The sequence below is a fragment of the Sinocyclocheilus grahami genome, unplaced genomic scaffold (genome assembly GCF_001515645.1).
Source record: "Sinocyclocheilus grahami isolate Dianchi unplaced genomic scaffold, SAMN03320097.WGS_v1.1 scaffold223.1, whole genome shotgun sequence".
NCBI classification, from domain to species: Eukaryota; Metazoa; Chordata; class Actinopteri; order Cypriniformes; family Cyprinidae; genus Sinocyclocheilus; species Sinocyclocheilus grahami.
In genome coordinates, this window is record NW_015505402.1 from 2,296,272 (window position 1) to 2,315,705 (window position 19,434).

Below are 19,434 nucleotides of genomic sequence, written 5' to 3' on the forward strand. Positions count from 1 at the left end.
CAAGGAGGCCATTGTTCTTCACTGCTGCTCAAGGAAATGGCCTTGCTGGATATTATTGGCATTTGGCAGCAGGATTGTGCCACTGTCTATGCAGCTGTACCTTATTGTGTTCTTCTAGGTGACTGAGACACGCTTCCTGTGTGAGGGGTGTTGAACTGTGTGCAGCAAACAGTGATGTTGAAGTGAGGTGGGTGCGTCACACAGATGTCTCAGATTCCTGCCTTTGTCTCCAGATACCATTCCACATGGTTGCATAGTCTCTACAGTGACTCTGGCCTGACGGGGTATTTGCGTCTTTCAGTGTTGAGGCTTTGGCAGCTTTGCCCTGGCAATTTTATCATGTCTGCGCAAACAAGGTGCGCAGAGGTATGCAAATACATATTTTGACAGGCAGGCAGGACAGCCTGTCGTAATGTTCAGACCGAACATTTTGATTGGACGAACATTTTATGGTCCTACGCCTTCCACAGACGATATAAATACATAGAAATAAATTTAGACCACTTCACTTAGTGATTGCTATCGAGATGTGAAGAGACTTTCAACCAGCCTAACAAAAAATGTTTTTGAATCAAATCTGCTACCCTGCCTTTTAAGTCACAATGTCATGGAATGTCATCTTTTCTTCTGTAATGTGACCCATCAGAGTAAAATGAATTATCAAAAAATATAGGTTGGGGACTTTATTCTATCATTGGTTGTTGTTGATAGGATGGAGGCAGATCTGATTGAGAGCTTGCAGTATTGCATATGTCACTAAAGAGAAATCTTGTTTCAACAGAACTTCATGTTAAGATATTTACTTAAATTATGTTGTAATTAAGAAATAAAACCTAAAATAATTGTTCACTGTAAGATCATTAAGATGCATATAGAAAACAGTGAATTACCATTTCAAGCCAACTTAAAGTTTTTTTTTGTTTTTTTTGGACAAATATAATCTATTCTGAACTGTTCTGATAAATGGGTGAACACATGGATATTATGTTGGATATTACATTTTCCACAACTGTGTGGCTACAAAGTAGTAGTAATTCCAGTTTTCATTGCATTACAGTTGCATGTCACATCTCGACATTATTTCAGATGAACAGAACTTCAAAGATGTGCATAGTGTACCATTACAAAACAACAACAACAACAACAACAAAAAAAGAGGCATTGGGCAAGCAAATTGTATGACAAACTATTTTAACTTCGAACTTATGCAATTTATTCAGCTAGCAGAAAGCTGAATGGGGCAACTCTCCAGCCTAAAATCTAAAATACTGTAATTATATCTAATATTGTGACTATATGTCTGGAGCCAGGGCAGACATGCAGGTAATCACGCTTGCTTGCTCACACTGTCTGTGTCTCACACACACACAACTGTGTTACTCAAATGCGTCCATTAAATTTCACGTGTTCAGCAGTCCATCATCAGTTATTCCTTATTAAACACTCTAGAACGTCGGTCTCATCATTTCCCCTTTTAAAAGGGGATTTTAGATTGGGGGGAAATGTATAGCTTTTGTGGTGTGGTGGAAATTACACACTAATTGTACGTATTGAAGATTGTGGTAATTCTTGTAAAATGAGATAGACATTCATATAAACAAGGTGATAGTTCTAAAGTGACGTAGTTTTACACATCCCGTGAGGTTTCATTACTTTGTGAGTCACTGAATAGTAATAGTAAGCATCCAGTCCTGCATACAGTTATGTGTAGGCTAGGTGTAGAAGACTGTATGTCACATGAACTCTCACTTCATCTTAATTCATGGGGCAAGAACAGATTGTAGCTGAAGGACAGTTCTGGCATGTAGCGTTTACTCCGAAGGAAAATTCCAGAACTCTACTTGAGCTATTTTTGGTTTCCAACATGTGTCTGATCAATGCAGGACTACTGCTTATGCTTTAGATAAAGCCTAGCGCACACTACAAGAAGGAAGCTTGTTAGCCTTTCATGTTGTTGAAGTCTGCAGCACAAGGCTCTAGATTCCAGATCCAGAATCACAGACGCTCATCTAGTGTGCACACTCAAGTAGTCGCGGATGCTGCAATGCATTTCAAACTTGCTTCCTTTCAAACTGCCTCTAAACAAGCTACAGCAGTGAGCAAGAGTGAGCTTTTGTCTGTGATTGTGTAAAATATGCACCATAACGTGACAGAAAACAAGAAACTGAGTCTTTAAGGCCGTGTTTCCACCTGGTATTAAGATGTGTTTTTGTGCTCCAATTACAAGTGTTCAGCGCTAAATACATGTGGAAACAGGGTGTTAAACGTTTTGTCATTTGATCACTGAAACCACATATGGAGGTAGTCAAAAACGTATGTGTAGTGTAAACACTCAATGTGTCCCAGGCCATAGTAAAACATTGCATACTTGCCAACCACTCACCAAAGACTTGATTGTTCTGGGACATGTTGTGAGAAAGTGCACCAAAACAAGTTATTTAAACTTCACCAAAACATATGGTTTATGCAAAAAATTGCAGATCCCCCTTATCCTTTTCATTCTCTTCCTTTCCTGCTGACTTTTCAGTAAGCTGTGTAAAAAAAAAACTTTGCTCATTCAGTCATATATGTGTGCGGCACTCCTGTGAAAATTATGTAGAGGGTGACAAAATAAGAGGGGAGTGTCTTTATGAAATCTGAGCACAAGTGGTCAGTGGAGACACATTTGAAAAGCATGTTAATACCAGGTGGAAATTGTAATGCGACAAGACTGACCACTTGCGATCAGATCACTGAAAACACATCTTAATACCAGGTGGAAACAGGACCTAATGTTCACAGGCTGACCAGCTTTGATTTCCAAAATAATGACAGGTTTTAAACGAACACTCCCCCGTCTACCATTTTTTGGACACACAGATGGTCCTGCCCAAACCAGTTAATGTTGTTATGCCTGGCCCACTCAAAAAGATTGTTTGGTGCTGTTAGAGGCACAGAAATTACAGCCCTTTTAAGTTTATATTTAATTTGTTGATGGTCCCTTTTTTACCTTTGGCCTGCCAGTAATCGTTCTGTTCTGTGTTTGTTTCCAGGTGACACCGAGGAGCTTCCTGGGCCACTGAGACGTGACTTCGGGCTGGGCGTCTCATTTCCTGTGCCCCTGCTGGCCCAGACAAGCTTCCCTCTGAATGACTACTGGCAGTCTGGTTGCAGGGCTTTGCCAAGCTGCCACCATGAGCAAATACTCCCAGTACTTCAACAAGACCCTCATAGAGGTCCACTATCGCATTGCCAAGAACATGAGCCAGAAGGAAATCAAAGACCGCATGGAGAGTAAACAAAGCCTGAGCGCCCTGAACATTTTATTTGTCATAATCTGCAGTATCATCATCTTGGAAAACCTCCTGGTGCTCATTGCCGTGTTCCGCAATAAAAAGTTCCACTCTGCCATGTTCTTCTTCATCGGGAACCTGGCCTTCTCGGACCTACTGGCTGGCTCCGCCTATATTGCCAACATCTTCCTGTCAGGCCCTAAAACATTTCATTTGGTGCCTGTCCAGTGGTTCATACGAGAAGGGACTGCTTTCATCGCACTGGCTGCCTCAGTTTTCAGCCTGCTGGCTATCGCCATAGAGCGCTACATTGCCATCACCAAGGTCAAAGTTTACGGCTCCAACAAAACTTGCCGCATGTTCCTTTTGATCGGAGCATGCTGGGTGATGTCCATCCTTCTGGGAGGGCTTCCCATTATTGGTTGGAACTGTATTAATAACCTGGGGGATTGCTCCGTTGTCCTGCCTCTCAACTCCCGATACTACATCCTGTTTGTCGTCACCATCTTTACCATAATCTTGCTGTCCATTGTGATCCTTTACGTTCGCATCTACCTTATTGTGCGTACCAGCCACCAAGAGGCCACCAATTCTCCAGCTTACGCTCTCCTGAAGACTGTCACGATCGTACTTGGCGTTTTCATCATTTGTTGGTTGCCCGCCTTCACCATCCTTCTCTTGGACACTTCTTGTTCGATGAAAAAATGTCCTATCCTCAACAACGCTGACATCTTCTTCAGCATCACCACACTGAATTCGGCACTGAACCCGCTGATCTACACGTTGCGGAGTAAGGACATGAGGAAGGAGTTCCTCAGGGTGCTTTGCTGTTGGGGGCTGCTTAATTGTGGCAGGCCTCCTCACCGCTGCATGGTGCCACTCAAGAGCTCGAGTTCAATGGAGCACTGCACCAACAAACACGAACATCAGTCAATTCCCATCATGCAGGACTGCACTACTTGTGTCTGATTTCGTCTCCTCAGTGCCCAGGTGTTTGAAGACAAGTGGAGACCCTAGGCAAGGCACAGAAGACAGAAGTGTTCAGAGACCTCACTGATGAAACGAGAATCACAATCAATGTCTTCGGACTCTTGGACATTTAGGGCAGATATCACAGCTGTGCTAGCGGACTCTCACGTGTCCTTTTGTTGCTTCTGTCCTTGCAAAAGTTCCTGAACATCACAGAATGAGACTTCACCACGTATTTGACATTTTAAGGCAAAATTTAAAAAAGCCAAATTTAAATGGGAATGTCCATTTAAGCTCTTTGACAAAGCATGAACAATTTAAAGTTGCACTTTGTAGACTTCTAGGCAGCTTGGGATTGTATATTTCTCATATGCTGACCAACCTACCAGAAGTCGCATACAAGATGTATCCTATCCACAAGTAGACTACCACTGTCTTGGTTCAGAGATTTGAGAGGACAGATTGAAATGTACGGATCGACAATGCACTCCATGTGAGCCAAACAACCATGCATGCTTGCAGAACCTCTCCTAATGTATTCATCAAATTACTTGATATACATAACATCCTTTGATTACCGACAATAAAAGTATTCTTCATACTTCATTGTATTGCATGAAAGTCTAACCTGTGTAAAAACGAATATGTATGTCAATGTTACTCCTCTTTGTCCATATTGTCCATCTAAACTCACTGTCCCTTAATATTTTATTTTTCTTTAACTTTCCTAATTTTTTCCTAAGAGGAAAGCACAATCAGAATGTGATAACTGAATTCCTGATATGAGTTTCTCAGCAACTGGTGTAAACGCTGGTTGTGTTGGCATGACAATGCCGTAGCTTCGCCGTGGCAGCGTATGCTTTGTTTTGTGCCCTCTTGACGAATTGAACTGAATATAAGAATGAAGTGTTACGAGCGAACATTTTCGCTGATCGACAGTATTACCGAACATCATTGTTCTCCTGTTGATTATTGAGCTTGCAGTAACAAGAATGGACACTCACTGTGAAGTCTTAATGACGTTTAAAGTCAATTGAAATTGATACGCCATTGATAAGACAGGAAACTTTGAGATTAGGACAAATTGAGCATGCCTTTCTCTCTTTTGAAGGCATATTCATTCTGAGATATGGGGGTTGTTAGGTGTTATGCTGTCTTTTAATTGGCCACAAGTCTTTAGAAGAAACTTTAAACTTCCTGTAACCACTGGAAGTCCAGTGTTTCCTATGCTTCTTCCCATTGTTAGGGACTGACTTTAATGTTCCTATACGTTAATATCATCAGTCCAACACTTTCACTTCACAGCCATTGACTGTTTGATCCCAGCATGTTTTAGTTTCCTCTGCTGATCGGTTTAGTTCAGCAGAGAAAGCACTTTGGCAGCTCTTCCAATACTGACCTAATGTATTTTGGTTTTTCTTTCTTTCTTTTTTTTAATGCATGAAGAGTTTAAGCCTGTGTGAGCATCCCTATCACTCCGTTCAATGTAAAACATTGCCTATCCTGTGGAACAATGTTTATTTTATATGATAAATATATTAAAGTTTGTATGTATCCGTGTACAGTATGTATGTAATGTGTATACGTATAGAATGTCTTGTGTGCAATAGCCTTGTGTTTTAGTAGCAAGCTACCTGTTCTAAATCGGTACAATCCCAAACACTAATGTAGGTACATACACATTAGTTCATTCCTTTTTAAAATTAAAATAAATTAAATACAAAAAAAAAAGTTTTGCTTTGTTGTTATTCTCTGTTTTATATTTTCTAAAGTCGTAGTTGAAAATCTCTAGATTGACAGTTTCACAAATGCTTTTAGCATACACTTAAAAGTGGTTGTTGTGTGCGTGACAGAAATGATTAATGCCACTACGTAATTTGCTTCAAGTTTCAGTCCTATGCAGTATTGGGTTAACAATCTGAACACAAGAGCTTTATCCCACATATTACAGAAATCTGACTAGACAATAAAAAAGTGAAACTAAATGCTAACATGCATGAACATGGTTAAGGCCCGACTCGCTATGACATGAATCTCTTCACAAACAATATTGCCTAGAATTGCTGGCCTCGATTTCTGACAGTCCAATAAGTGCCAATTCCAAGGTTTTGTGGGAGTGCAGATGTTTAGCCGAAGGGTTTAGCAGGAAAGAGGGAGTACAATGATAGATCAATAGGAATAGCATTATGGGAAAGGGTTGTCTGGGAGGCCGAGGGTGCTCTTAGCACAAAAAAAAAAAAGGATTGTGAACTCTGACTGAGTGGGCTTAAGGATGGTCTGGCCTGGTTGTTGTCAAACATCCAGAATTCCTAGGTGGGAACAGCAACCCACCCTGGGAGGCAACACAGCTGGGAATATGGCCAAGAGTCAGCAGGAAGAGACATCAGCCATACTGAAACAACTGCAGACATATACAGTTGTTTTCAGTACAGTCTTTATGATTAATGACCATCCTGTACTCCCACTCTCTCCGGCATATGTGAGAACACGTTTGTTCTGAGAAGACATAGCAGAAACTACAATTGATGTACAAGAGTGACACCTTGTGGTCGGACAAAGAAAAGATTCTAACGGTATTTGTTAAAAAAATGTACTGGCTTGTTGCGCCATCTATAGGATAAACTAAGATTACAAGATTATGATCATAGGATCAGAATGATGAAAAAGAAAAAGCATGCAATTGAAGCATATCTTCATTTCTAAATTATATTTTTGATTTAACTTTTTTTTTGTTTAAATGCAAATGCAATATAAAGCTAATTGGATTTTGGAAAATGTGGGGGAAAATGTGTTATTTAAATTTTAGTTTAATTATTTAAACGTGTTAATATTGATCTTTGGTTATCTTTCCTTCAAAGGTCTGTATACTGCATTTATTTATTTGTTTAAATGTCATTCGTATGCTTTATTAAATATGTAAATTATTTATTAAAATAATATAACACTAATTAAAATCAATTCTAATTCTGAATACTAAATACTAAACATATGAACTTAATTTAAACAGATTGGAACTGGTCGGCTCGGTGTCCGATTTCTATTCGTCACCGGCAGTGTTCAATATTTACATTGGAAGAGTTAATGAAAATGAGGAGTGAATTTGCACCCCTGAGGGAAGGCAAAATGTGGTACATCCCAATTGGTTGAGACTCTGAAGCCGTAGAAGGGGTACACACGAAAATAATCCTTGGAAACCATGTAAGATTTCGTATTCTTTCACTATTAAAGTTTATATTTCATAATATTGCTAAGTTTTCCATATACTCAAAACAATGTATCTGAACAGTTTTAAACCCAAATAGAAACGCACAACTCATTTGACCCCCGTACTTTAAATGAGTGGTAGCGTCCAACTCACCCGCGTTTCCGCGCGAAAAAGCGGCCCGCGCGTATTTCTCAGCTGCTAGCGACAATTCATAAAGCCCGCTGCTGTTGGCACTGTCAGATCTTAATCACAGCTTTTACCTGTTGTTTTAAATCGTGTTTTTAATTAGTCATTTTCTTTGATTAAACTCGAACTTGAAATGCCTACCAGGACCTCATTGTCTTTGCCGGAGGATGTCAAGGAACGGTACGGTGCTGTATTTGCCCTAATGGAGCTAACTATAGACTGACTTTCATAGTTTGCTCTTTTCGCGGGCTTTGCTCGTTGCTGGTTACACGTTGATCTCGTCACATAACAGACGCTGTATTATGTGCTGTTTGGAGAGGAAAAACATGTTAAGTTTTTACTCTAGTTAGCATTTAGCCGTGCTACAAATGCTGTACCCGCCATCAGCTCGCGTGTAGTGGGTAAAACAGGCGGCGGCTGGTTGTTTTGATGCAAACAAGAGTCACGGGTGTCAGTCTGACTACATTTGGCGCCAAATACACGTGTCAGAGTGAAGCCCTGCCCGCCTCCTGTCTCCCTCTACTCAATCACTGCACCGGTCATTGGACTCCTACCTACTGAATCCTGCTGCGTTTTGTGTAACTTAAAAGCATCTGGAGACGTTAACAATAAATGCCTACTGTCTCTGCGTGCGTGTGTGTGTGCGCGCTTGTTTACTTGCGTAAATTAATCCCACGATAGCGTCTCTCTGAGACTGTCAGCTGAAGAGATAAATAAATATCTCTAATAGTGTTAAGATTAAATGTTAAAGATTGTAATCTAATTTTAAATGTTTATTGCACGTCGAGTCATTTTGATTTTTTTTTTCCAAATTGTGTGGAGATGTGCTGTGCATTTAATGAGATGTTTACCTTCATGTTCCCAGGCTTCAGGTGCTGGATGAAGGTGGAGACAGTTTGTCAGATGAGGTGAGGGTTTTTCATAGCAGTCTTACGAATTATATTCAGATCAAACGGTCAGGTTATTGGTGATTTCTACATGCCCTTCATGTAGTGGAAGTAAGTAGTTTAAAGGGGTCATATGATGCCATTTCAATTTCTTTTCTATTTGGAGTATTACAAGCTCTTGGTGCATAAAGAAGACCTGTAAAGTTGCAGAGACTAAAGTCTCAAATCCAAAGATATTCTTTATAAAAGTTAAGAGTCAGCCACGCCTACCTAAAATGGCTCGTTTTAATCCGTGCTGGTCGCTGAGGAAATAAACCAACTTTGTGCTGTGATTCGCCGGATCGGCTTTCACTGTGGACGAAGCGGAGTCCAGCCCGGGGTCATCACATGTGGTTGCCGCAAGCCCTCCGGACGCTCCTTCGTCGAATCTGCTGGCCGCGCCGTTCTCAAGCCCACCGCCTCTGCTCACTCTAGCCCCTGGCCTCTGCTCACTCTAGGCCATTGTGTGACGCTGTTTCATTGTGAAAGCGAAACTACTTTGTTTGGTCTTCCAAAAATGGACACGACTAGAAATCAGTGGTTAAGTTGTATTTACTACACTGTTCCAGAACAGTTTAACCCAAATATTCAGATGTGCAGCACATTTTATGGAGGATTGTTTCCTGATCCTAGTAGAGTAGACTACAATGCCGGCTGGTCTGAAGGTGTTTTTTTTTTTTTTATATTTAAAGAATTTGCCAATGATTCAAACGAGTTGAGGAGTGCACAGTAGGGCTTGTTTGTCATTTCTCCAATCACAAATGCAGACATGGTTTTATGTTTAGGTGGCGCGATGCAGCGTGTAAAAAGACAGTACAAGTCATAATCCATAATTATGTCCCCACTGGATGCAACGAATGCCTCGTTTATAATGGTTTTATTGTTTTTGAATCATCGCTCCGGCTGGACAGGGCATCACAGTATGGTGAGGGGTGTAACATTTCCATCACACGCTCGAGGTATTCGGCCAATCACAATGCACTGGATAGCTGGCCAATCACAGCACACCTTGCTTTTCAGACCAATGAGCTTTGTAAAAATCAATGCGTTTCAGAAAGGTGGGGCATACAGAAACAATGTACAGTATGTGGAAAATGTGTTTTGAACCTTAAACTGCATAAACTCATTTCATTACACCAAAGACGCTAAATGTTATTTTTAGCAACATCATAGCACCCATTTAATAACAGTTACTGGATATCTGGTCCAACACATCCCTTTTTTTTTATTTTTTATATATATATATATATAAAGGAAGAATTTATAGGCAAATTGTCTGCGACTCTAATTTCATGCCAACATTTATATAAAAATCTCTTTACCGCCTAAGATTTGTGAATTATTGTAAACATAATACTTTATGGAGTGGCTCAGTAGCTCAAACAGTAGACCATGGGCAACACTAAGGTAATGGGTTCAAATGTGTCCCAATGAAAGCAAAAACTGATAATGTAAATGTGTTTTTTTTTTTTTGAGTCTAAACCGAGTCTGCCAAACTCATTCATACATTTCTTGAATGTTTCTGTAGTTTTACTTGTTTTCTTTCTTCATTTGTGTAGGAGTGTGTAAAGGAAAAGCTCAGGTTACTGCAGGAGTTCCTACTTGCTGATACTCAGGACCAGCTCAAAATCCTTGAGGACAAGTTAAAGAGCTCCGAGCTTTCCACTGTGAGTTACGCTGCCCTTTCAGTTCTCCTGTATAGAACTGTTGAGAGCTTGTGCTCCAACTTGTGTCTTTCTGTTTAGGAGGTTTACACGTCAGAGGTGAAGGCCGTGCTGAAGAAAGCTCTGGGAGTTGTCAAGGAGGATGAAGGAGTGGAGCAGAACGGACATTCAAATAGCTTCTCTGAAAATGGGTCTCACAAAGACGATGGTGAGCAGGAGGGAGCCATGGATACTCGGGAGGAAGGAGATGCTATGAAGTCTCCCAGCGCCCCGAAGGGAAGGGGAGGCCGTCGCAGTAAAGCAGATTCTGAGCCCAAGAGTGAGTTGCAGGGGTTACAGCTTTTAATTGCCCTCCATATGTTACAATGCCTGTATCTCTACATTGATTTTTTTGTAAATTATGTATTGAAATTATATTGTTAATGTTGCCGTGAGTATAGCTATTGTTGTTGATATGGCATTAAAACACAAGTATGTCTACATTGTGTGCTGGATGTAGAATATTTAGTCTTTTTATAAATGGCACATTTTGTTCTCCAACAGAATCTCCAGCCAGTACCAGGGTTACGCGTAACTCTGGAAAACAGCCAACTATCCTTTCCATGTTCTCTAGAGTGTAAGTCAACGTTTTTAAGAGTTGTCCTCTTGTTCAAATCTGATGTGCGGTTTGTGAAGTGACAGTTTTGCACTTGGGCAGTTGAAATCAGATTGAGTTTGAATTAATCTTTTGTAGGGCAGCTCCCTAGTAGTCGACTAATCGTTAGTCGGCCAAAATGTTATTAGTTGCTTAGTCGCAGAAAAAAAAAATCCACAGGCAAAGTCACGCAGTCCGTGATGGACAGATTGTTAATGGCTAGTCTATGGTAATACAGTACATCCAGCAGGACATCCAAATGCTCGCCTATCATTCATCTACCACAAATATGGCATATCATCTGAAACTTGTAAATTGCAGCAACGTTACATGGCCTCTCAATCTAATGTTAACCTAGGGAAATGTCCGCTATTCAAGTGTCTGTGGAAGCTGAAGTGAGCTCACTGCAGGATAGATCGAGGCGCCGGTGCGCTCACTTGCTCTAAAAATACTGTAATATTTGGTCATACAGATAAGAGTAATACATCTGTGAAGACTCTACATTTATTTGTGCACTCACAATAAAACATGCTTTTGTAAAATAATGAAAGCAAACGGGATGCGCTTTCTGCTGTCTCAGTCTGTGAACTTGAGTGCGAAACTGAGTATATCTTTGCCTTACAGACATTAAAAATGTATCGATAGAGTGAAATGTCTACTTTCAAATAGAAAACAAATATTCTCAGATTATGTAGGCCTAATCCATATGAAACATGAATACAGGTGCATCACTACTGCGGAGATGACGAGTCCGTGTCGCTGACTTCATCTCTTAAACCAAAACAAAGTAATTATTAAAATGTTGATGCAGCCTCCTTACTGTTTTTCCCTGACAAATTCATAATCATAGCTTCTGCAGTGCCCTGAGGCAAGCTTTATGCGTGCGCTTCTAGGCTTTGAAGGCAATTAAAGGCTCATTATTTAAATGGTTTAGTAAAAAAGTGCAATTAGTCTACTAATGATTAAAATGAACGACTACTAGTCGACCAGAAAAATCCTTAGTCGAGGGCAGCCCTAATCTTTGGTCACTTTATAAGTGGGTTTTGTACCTTGTTCCAATAGCCCAAAACGCAAGTCTGATGAGCTGAATGGAGATGTCACAAATGGTGATGCAGAAGTGAAGCCTGAGGAAGATATTACAGAGGAGGTAAGATTTTGACATTTAATGCTGTTTTAAGGAATCCATAGAAATATTTTAATAGGAAAAAAATCTTCCCCCGGTCAAGGTCCATGAAGAGAAACGTCTTAAAACAGAAGCTGTGGAGTGAGTTCCATGTTAAAGTCAAATTAAACCAGCCTTTCTCCATATGCAATGCATCTGTGAATTAATAAATCTTATCCCCCCTCCTCCTTTCAGTCCTGATACTGAGAACACTACTAATGGCACGAACAAGCCTGTATCTGCAGCCAAGGTGACGCTCATTTCATTCCCCATTTATGCTGCTGCTTGAGTTAATGCGCCAAATGAATCTCATTAATCTGCATTTTAGACCCCTCCACCAAAATGTCCTGACTGCAGGCAGTATCTGGATGATTCAGACCTCAAGTTCTTCCAGGGAGATCCTGATGATGCTGTGAGTTTTGTTATTCCTTGAGCTGTTCTGTAGTGTTTTTTTTATATTTATTTATTTTTTATTTTTTTGGGAAGTTGCCAAGCGATATCACTTTAATTGGATATTTAAGAAAAATATAACTCCTTATTGATCCACATCAGCAATTTAAAGTTGACTTATTGTGCCTTTTGTAACGCTTTAATATTCGGAATTTTTTTTTTTTTTTGTCTTGTCTCTGGTAGTTGGATGAACCAGAGATGTTGACTGATGAGCGTCTATCCATCTTTGATGCAAATGAGGATGGTTTTGAAAGCTATGAAGATCTGCCCCAGCACAAGATAACTAACTTCAGGTAATAAGGGGAAGTGAGTCATACTAAATGGTATTCATATCCAGTTATTTGACTGACGTTACAAACCTGATTCACAGTGTGTATGACAAGCGTGGGCACCTGTGTCCATTTGACTCTGGCCTCATTGAGAAAAATGTGGAATTGTACTTTAGTTGTGCTGTTAAGCCCATCTACGATGACAACCCATGCATGGATGGTATGTCCCATGTTTCTTAACAGTGAAGGCTTACTATTTTGCCAATTTAGGGTTTAGTGTAGATTCAATTGTTTGCGATTTTGTTCTCTTTAGGTGGGGTTCCTGCCAAGAAGCTTGGTCCTATCAATGCTTGGTGGATTACTGGTTTTGATGGTGGGGAGAAAGCTTTAATTGGCTTCACCACAGGTAAACATTTCAAGTAATCGAAGTCTCATCTTAGTTAGGTCGGTCCATGCACATGAGATCCAACCGGTTTTATTTCTTCTCCACAGCCTTTGCTGACTACATTCTAATGGACCCCAGTGAGGAGTACTCTCCCATTTTTGCCCTGATGCAGGAGAAGATCTACATGAGCAAGATTGTAGTTGAATTTCTCCAGAAGAACCAGGATGCTACATATGAGGATCTACTGAACAAAATTGAGGTGAGCTGATTGAAGTGATCTGTGTGTGTCTCTGGTCCTGCCGGCAGCAGTGCTGACCTGTTCCTTCATGTCTTTTAAGACTACTGTTCCACCTGCTGGTCTCAACTTCAACCGTTTCACTGAGGACACACTGCTGCGTCATGCTCAGTTTGTGGTGGAGCAGATGGAAAGCTATGATGAGGCTGGAGACTCTGATGAACAGCCTATCATCATCACTCCCTGTATGAGAGACTTGATCAAGCTGGCTGGTGTTACTTTGGGCAAGAGGTGCTGTTTCCATTTCATAGTGAATTTTTTTAATTTTTTTTTTATTTTTTTTAAATGTGTTTAGTGCGAGCACTGAATAGTGGTTGACCAATATAAAAATGACTGCTGATACTTACAAGAACAGTGTGGCCAGATTTTTAGACTATTTAAACCCGTTAAACTAGCCTGAAAGCCTATGCTCTTAGCAACTGATTTTATTTTTTTTCTTTTGAAATTACCTAGAATGTTTATTATCATTGGGATAATGCCACCGAGAGGTACAATGGGTATACAAAAGAATAACCCGGCACATCTAGACTTTGCAATATTTACCCACTCTTCTTTGCAGAACTGCTCCAGTTCAGTTAAACTTGATGGAGCGTTTGTGGACGGCAGTCAAGTCATTCCACAGATTTTCAAAAGGGTTTAAGTCTGGGCTCTGACATTCACTTTTTCTCCTTCAACCACTATGTGGTCAACACTGTGTGCTTTGGGTCATTGTCATGTTGGAAGGTAAACCTTCCCATTGACAACTTTCTGGCAGAGGGCAGCAGATTTTCCTCAAGAATTTGATGGTATTTTGCCCCATCCATATTTCCTTCAATCTTGACAAGTGCTCCAGTCCCTGCTGCAGAGGAACACCCCCATAACAAGATATTACCACCTCCATGCTTTACTGAAGGAATGCTGTTATTTAGATGGTGAGCTGTAGTGGATTTCGGCCAGACATATCGTTTGGTGTTAAGGCCAAATAATTTTAGTCTCCTCTGCCGCCGAATCTTCAAGGTGTTTTGGCAAAGCTCAGTTGTGACTGCATGTGGCCTTGGAGTTAAAAAAAATAATAATTTGCAACCCTCCCATACAAATGTAGCTTGTAATGTTGTCTCATGCACACAATGATCACTTTTTGACATTCCTGCAACCCTATCAGAGTTGCTGTAGGCCTCTTGGTCGTCTCTCTGACCAGTTTCCTTCTGGCTCCTTCATCCAGTTTGGAGTGACTGAAATGCTCCAGGAAAGCTCTTCATGTTGAGTTAATCAATCACCACAGCTGATCACAGTTGAAGGTCAAATGGCTTTGTGTGCTATATTTTTCACTTGGATGTTAAGTTGCACCGAGTAAATACAGCTGGATAAAACAAACTGCCCGTCTTCATTTCAGGCTGCAAAGCAACAAAATGGGATTATTTAAAAGGCAAGCCATCCGTCATCCCACCAAGATTGAGAAGGACAGCAAGGGCCCGACTAAAGCCACCACCACTAAACTGGTCTATCAAATCTTTGACACCTTTTTCTCCGATCAGATTGACCAGAACAACAAAGATGGAGGTGGAGTGAAGAGACACCGGTGTGGTGTCTGTGAGGTAGATTGTCCAAAAATTGCCTTTGACATTGCAGGCATAGTTTGGTTGCAATGTGTCAACAAGGTGGCATTTCTTTCTTTCAGGTGTGTCAGGCACCAGATTGTGGCAAGTGCCCAGCCTGTAAGGATATGATCAAGTTTGGAGGCAGTGGCAGAAGTAAACAGGCCTGTCAGAAGAGGAGGTATGCTAACTGTGGGCAGTCTTCATACTTGCGTAATTCTGCTTGGCAGAAATGTAGTATTGTTTCCATGTGTTGTGAAATGAGACTAAATGTCAGTCACTGGTGTGTGTGTGTGTGTGGGTTTTTTTTTTGTGACTAACATGATTTTTTTTATTTTATTTTTTTGTATTTGCTACATTCATCTGATCCTTCTAAATCTGACTTGCATTTAAGTAATCACTAGTCTTTTCCTTTTGTTAATTGGTTTGATTTTAATAAAGTGAGGGTGTCAATTTTTACAGGACAGTGCGAGAATTTATACATTGATTTGCCATTAGATTTCACTCCTTCCTGAGCAGATGTTGCTAACTAAAGTCTTAATCGTGTAACATTTTAATTTCTGTAGTTTTATAAGCTTTTCTTTGTCAAACCGACTTTGACGTGCTTTAAGTCAGTTGTTACAATCTGCCCTCACTTGTTGCTTTTGCAGTGCCTCATTGTGTCCATGTTTCGTATGTGTTCAGTGCTGTGCTAATGCTAATAAAGAGCAGAATCATCTTTAGTCAGCATGTTGCCCCCTGTTGTATAGAGATTAGGAAAACCATTTTGAGAAGCTCTTTATTTCCTGCCAGTTTGTTATCCAGCTCTATGGCCTTGGATTTGTTTGCCAGAATAAAGCTAAATGGGAGTCTTGTCCCTTGTCCAGATGTCCCAACCTGGCAGTGAAAGAAGCTGAGGATGATGAGAATATGGATGAGGAGGAAGTGTTGCCACTTAAGGAGACAAAGAAAATATCTCAGGCAAAAAAGAAAAAACAGACTAAGAATAAGATCAGCTGGGTGGGCGAGCCCATCAAGGTATGTGATCTCTATCTTACAATAAGAACCTGGATGCCCACTTGCTGGACTTGAGGTATTGATGTTGTCTTTTCAGACTGATGGCAGGAAGGCGTACTACATGAAAGTGCGTGTGGAGAATGAGGTGGTGGAGGTTGGAGATTGTGTGTCTGTCAGCCCTGCTGACCCATCACATCCCCTCTACTTGGCCAGGTAACCTTTATTGAAGCTAACCTGGGTTCTTGGCACTGTATTGCTTTAAATTGGTAAGCCAACATTTTCGTTATGATTATAGGATTATGGCATTGTGGGAGGATGGAGAGAAGATGTTTCATGCGCACTGGTTTTGCCGTGGCACTGATACTGTTCTTGGAGAGTCATCAGACCCTCTTGAGCTCTTTCTTGTAGATGAGTGTGAAGATATGCAGCTGAGTTTTGTCCATGGCAAGGTCAACGTCCTCTACAAGGCTCCAACTGAAAACTGGTTCATGGAGGTACAGATGCTGAAGTCTGACGTTGTGTCGGTATCACACTGGGCAGGAGATTTTAATATTTGTATGCTTTCAGGGTGGGATGGATGATGACATTAAAGTGATCGAAGGTGATGGTGAAAGCTTCTTTTATCAGCTCTTGTATGATGGTGAATGCGCCCGCTTTGAGTCACCACCTAAGGTCACACCGTCAGAGGACCGCAAGTATAAGTGAGTGCTCCGTTTAGACCTGGTCTTTCTTACAGGTGTTTTTTATTTTTTCCTGTGCATGCATTTCTACATGACCCGTTTTATGGCAGGTTCTGTGCCAGCTGCGTAAGGAATAGGGAACGAGAGGCTCAGGAATTGCCTAATGTCTATGAACCCCTGGAGGATGAGGAGAGCGACTCTAAAGTCTTTTATGGTTTGGCGACCCTAAAGGGCGAGCAGCACAGAGTAGGGGACAGTGTCTATCTTCCCCCAGAGGCCTTCAATTTTGCGTAGGCTTTTATTTTATTTTTTTCCCTGCCTTAAGCTATTCTGAGGGTGAGAGCCATTTTATTAAAGGTATGTTTCCCTTTTAGGGAAAAGCTTGCAAGCCCTGTTAAGCGTTCTCACAGGAAAGATGATGTTGATGAAGATCTTTACCCAGAATACTACAGGAAGTCCTCTGATTACATCAAGGGCTCAAACCTAGATGCTCCGAAGCCCTTCCGTATTGGGCGCATCAAAGAAATCTTCTGCAACAAGCGCAGTGATGGAAAGCCAGATAGAATGGATCCCAAACTGCGGCTCTACAAATTTTACAGGTGACATTTTTCTTCCTTTTTAAGCAGGTCTGTTGGCTAATATAGCTTCTTGAAGTACAAACTTTAGCTTGAAGTTTCCACTAAGGCTGTACATGAACATCACCCGAGTTCTTTTCATGATGACTGTTGCTTTCAGGCCTGAAAACACTCATAAAGGACCAAAGGGTGCCTACCATTCTGACATAAACCAGCTTTACTGGAGTGATGAAGAGGTGACCGTGAACATGGCGGAGGTGCTAGGCCGCTGTCAAGTGGAGTATGCAGAGGACCTGGTGGAAAGTTTTTATTTATTTTTTTTTCCCATTTCGATTATCACAATTTACGTTGATGTTTTTCATTGATGCAACTGCATGCCGTATTTTTATATGAAAATAAACTGAAAAACTTTAATTGCATTTCTATGGTATTAAGCCTCAAATTTCAACTATACATCGGATTGGTTTCTTTAAATTATAAAAAAAGTACAAATATGAATGGTATTATAATGTTATATTAAAATAATGGGGAAAAACCCTTAAGATAACTTGTAGAAAGAAAATGCATCTTAAGCACGCAGAATAATATAAGTGGACTTTGAACGATTAATTGCCGCTTTGAATGATTGTAATTGTGGCATCCATAATTGTAATGGAGATTAGAAATTTGATTAATTGTGCAGCCCTATCTTGAGTGCTTTTCATTTTCACCTTGAAGGTGTTTTGACGTTTGGAAGGGAGCTACGTGGCTCATCAGTGGCTTTAAAAAAATTAAAATAAAAAGTGATATTTTTGCATTTGATTTGCAGGATGTAATGAACTTGTATCAAGGCCGCAGTTTTTCTGGAAGCGGGAAAGTGATTTCCTGTGAGACCTACAGGAAGTTAGTCAACAGGATAAAAGAAGCTCGTCATTTAACCCTTAATGCGCCTCTTAACGGGTTAGATGACTAGCTTGTTTTAGCCTCCTGAATGTGTATTTAGGTCTTGCGACGAGAAAAGGCACTTTGGTGTAAACCACTGGTTTAGCGGTTTTAAATAGTTGGATTTGTGTTGTAGGACATGAGCGCCCTGGTGGCGGCCCGTATGCGTCACATTCCTTTGGCTCCTGGTTCTGACTGGAGGGATCTGACCAATATTGAGGTGCGGTTGCGGGATGGCACCACCTCAAAAAAGCTTCGCTACACTCACTCCGACAAAAAGAATGGCCGCAGTGGCACCGGTGCACTGAGAGGAGTGTGTTCCTGTGCTGAGGGTTGGTCCTACCCAAAAATTAAAAATAAGATGGATCTTTTTGTTTGTTTAAAATAATAATAGAAATCCTGACTTGACAGTTACGGTTTCTCATTGCACTAGGAAAACCGTGTGACCCTGCAGACAGGCAGTTCAACACGCTGATTCCCTGGTGTCTGCCTCACACGGGTAATCGCCACAATCACTGGGCTGGTCTGTACGGCCGTCTGGAATGGGACGGGTTCTTCAGCACTACAGTTACCAATCCTGAGCCCATGGGCAAGCAGGTGTTGCAAACATGCTATATGTTAACGAAAATAAACTGAAAAACTTTAATTGCATTTCTATGGTATTAAGCCTCAAATTTCAACTATACATCGGATTGGTTTCTTTAAATTATAAAAAAAGTACAAATATGAATGGTATTATAATGTTATATTAAAATAATGGGGAAAAACCCTTAAGATAACTTGTAGAAAGAAAATGCATCTTAAGCACGCAGAATAATATAAGTGGACTTTGAACGATTAATTGCCGCTTTGAATGATTGTAATTGTGGCATCCATAATTGTAATGGAGATTAGAAATTTGATTAATTGTGCAGCCCTATCTTGAGTGCTTTTCATTTTCACCTTGAAGGTGTTTTGACGTTTGGAAGGGAGCTACGTGGCTCATCAGTGGCTTTAAAAAAATTAAAATAAAAAGTGATATTTTTGCATTTGATTTGCAGGATGTAATGAGGTAAGCTTTAGAGTTGCTTGCAGTTTTTCAAGCAAGTACTTGGAAAAAAAGCTAATTACCACAGATTAAGGAACATAACTACAGAGTGAAAGCGATAACTGCATGTTTTATCTTTCGCATTTATTTGGATCACTTGGGAGACCACATCTAGACCTCCTGGAACATTTATGTAACTCTCTCAGTTGTTGGAGGGTCTGGAAAGACAAAATAAATCACAATT

General features: G+C 40.6%; 2 protein-coding genes across 4 annotated transcripts in view; both read left to right on the forward strand.

Annotated features, from left to right (window-relative positions):
* Positions 1-5,953, forward strand: part of LOC107596814 (sphingosine 1-phosphate receptor 2-like) — a 37,521-nt gene extending 31,568 nt beyond the window's left edge. For all 3 annotated transcript variants that reach the window (XM_016287653.1, XM_016287651.1, XM_016287652.1), the window contains one exon: positions 3,033-5,953. In XM_016287653.1, the coding sequence (XP_016143139.1) occupies positions 3,129-4,241 (1,113 nt within the window). In that variant the 5' untranslated portion in view covers positions 3,033-3,128 and the 3' untranslated portion in view covers positions 4,242-5,953. The remainder of the gene's footprint in view (positions 1-3,032) is intronic.
* A 1,701-nt stretch (positions 5,954-7,654) lies between these two features.
* Positions 7,655-19,434, forward strand: part of LOC107596844 (DNA (cytosine-5)-methyltransferase 1-like) — a 19,031-nt gene continuing 7,251 nt past the window's right edge. The window contains exons 1-15 of the mRNA XM_016287691.1: positions 7,655-7,812; positions 8,498-8,540; positions 10,118-10,225; positions 10,304-10,541; positions 10,766-10,838; positions 11,919-12,003; positions 12,083-12,120; positions 12,214-12,268; positions 12,347-12,430; positions 12,652-12,761; positions 12,839-12,957; positions 13,051-13,143; positions 13,230-13,381; positions 13,461-13,648; positions 14,790-14,991. Coding sequence (XP_016143177.1) covers positions 7,766-7,812; positions 8,498-8,540; positions 10,118-10,225; positions 10,304-10,541; positions 10,766-10,838; positions 11,919-12,003; positions 12,083-12,120; positions 12,214-12,268; positions 12,347-12,430; positions 12,652-12,761; positions 12,839-12,957; positions 13,051-13,143; positions 13,230-13,381; positions 13,461-13,648; positions 14,790-14,991 — 1,635 coding nt within the window. The 5' untranslated portion in view covers positions 7,655-7,765. The remainder of the gene's footprint in view (positions 7,813-8,497; positions 8,541-10,117; positions 10,226-10,303; positions 10,542-10,765; positions 10,839-11,918; positions 12,004-12,082; positions 12,121-12,213; positions 12,269-12,346; positions 12,431-12,651; positions 12,762-12,838; positions 12,958-13,050; positions 13,144-13,229; positions 13,382-13,460; positions 13,649-14,789; positions 14,992-19,434) is intronic.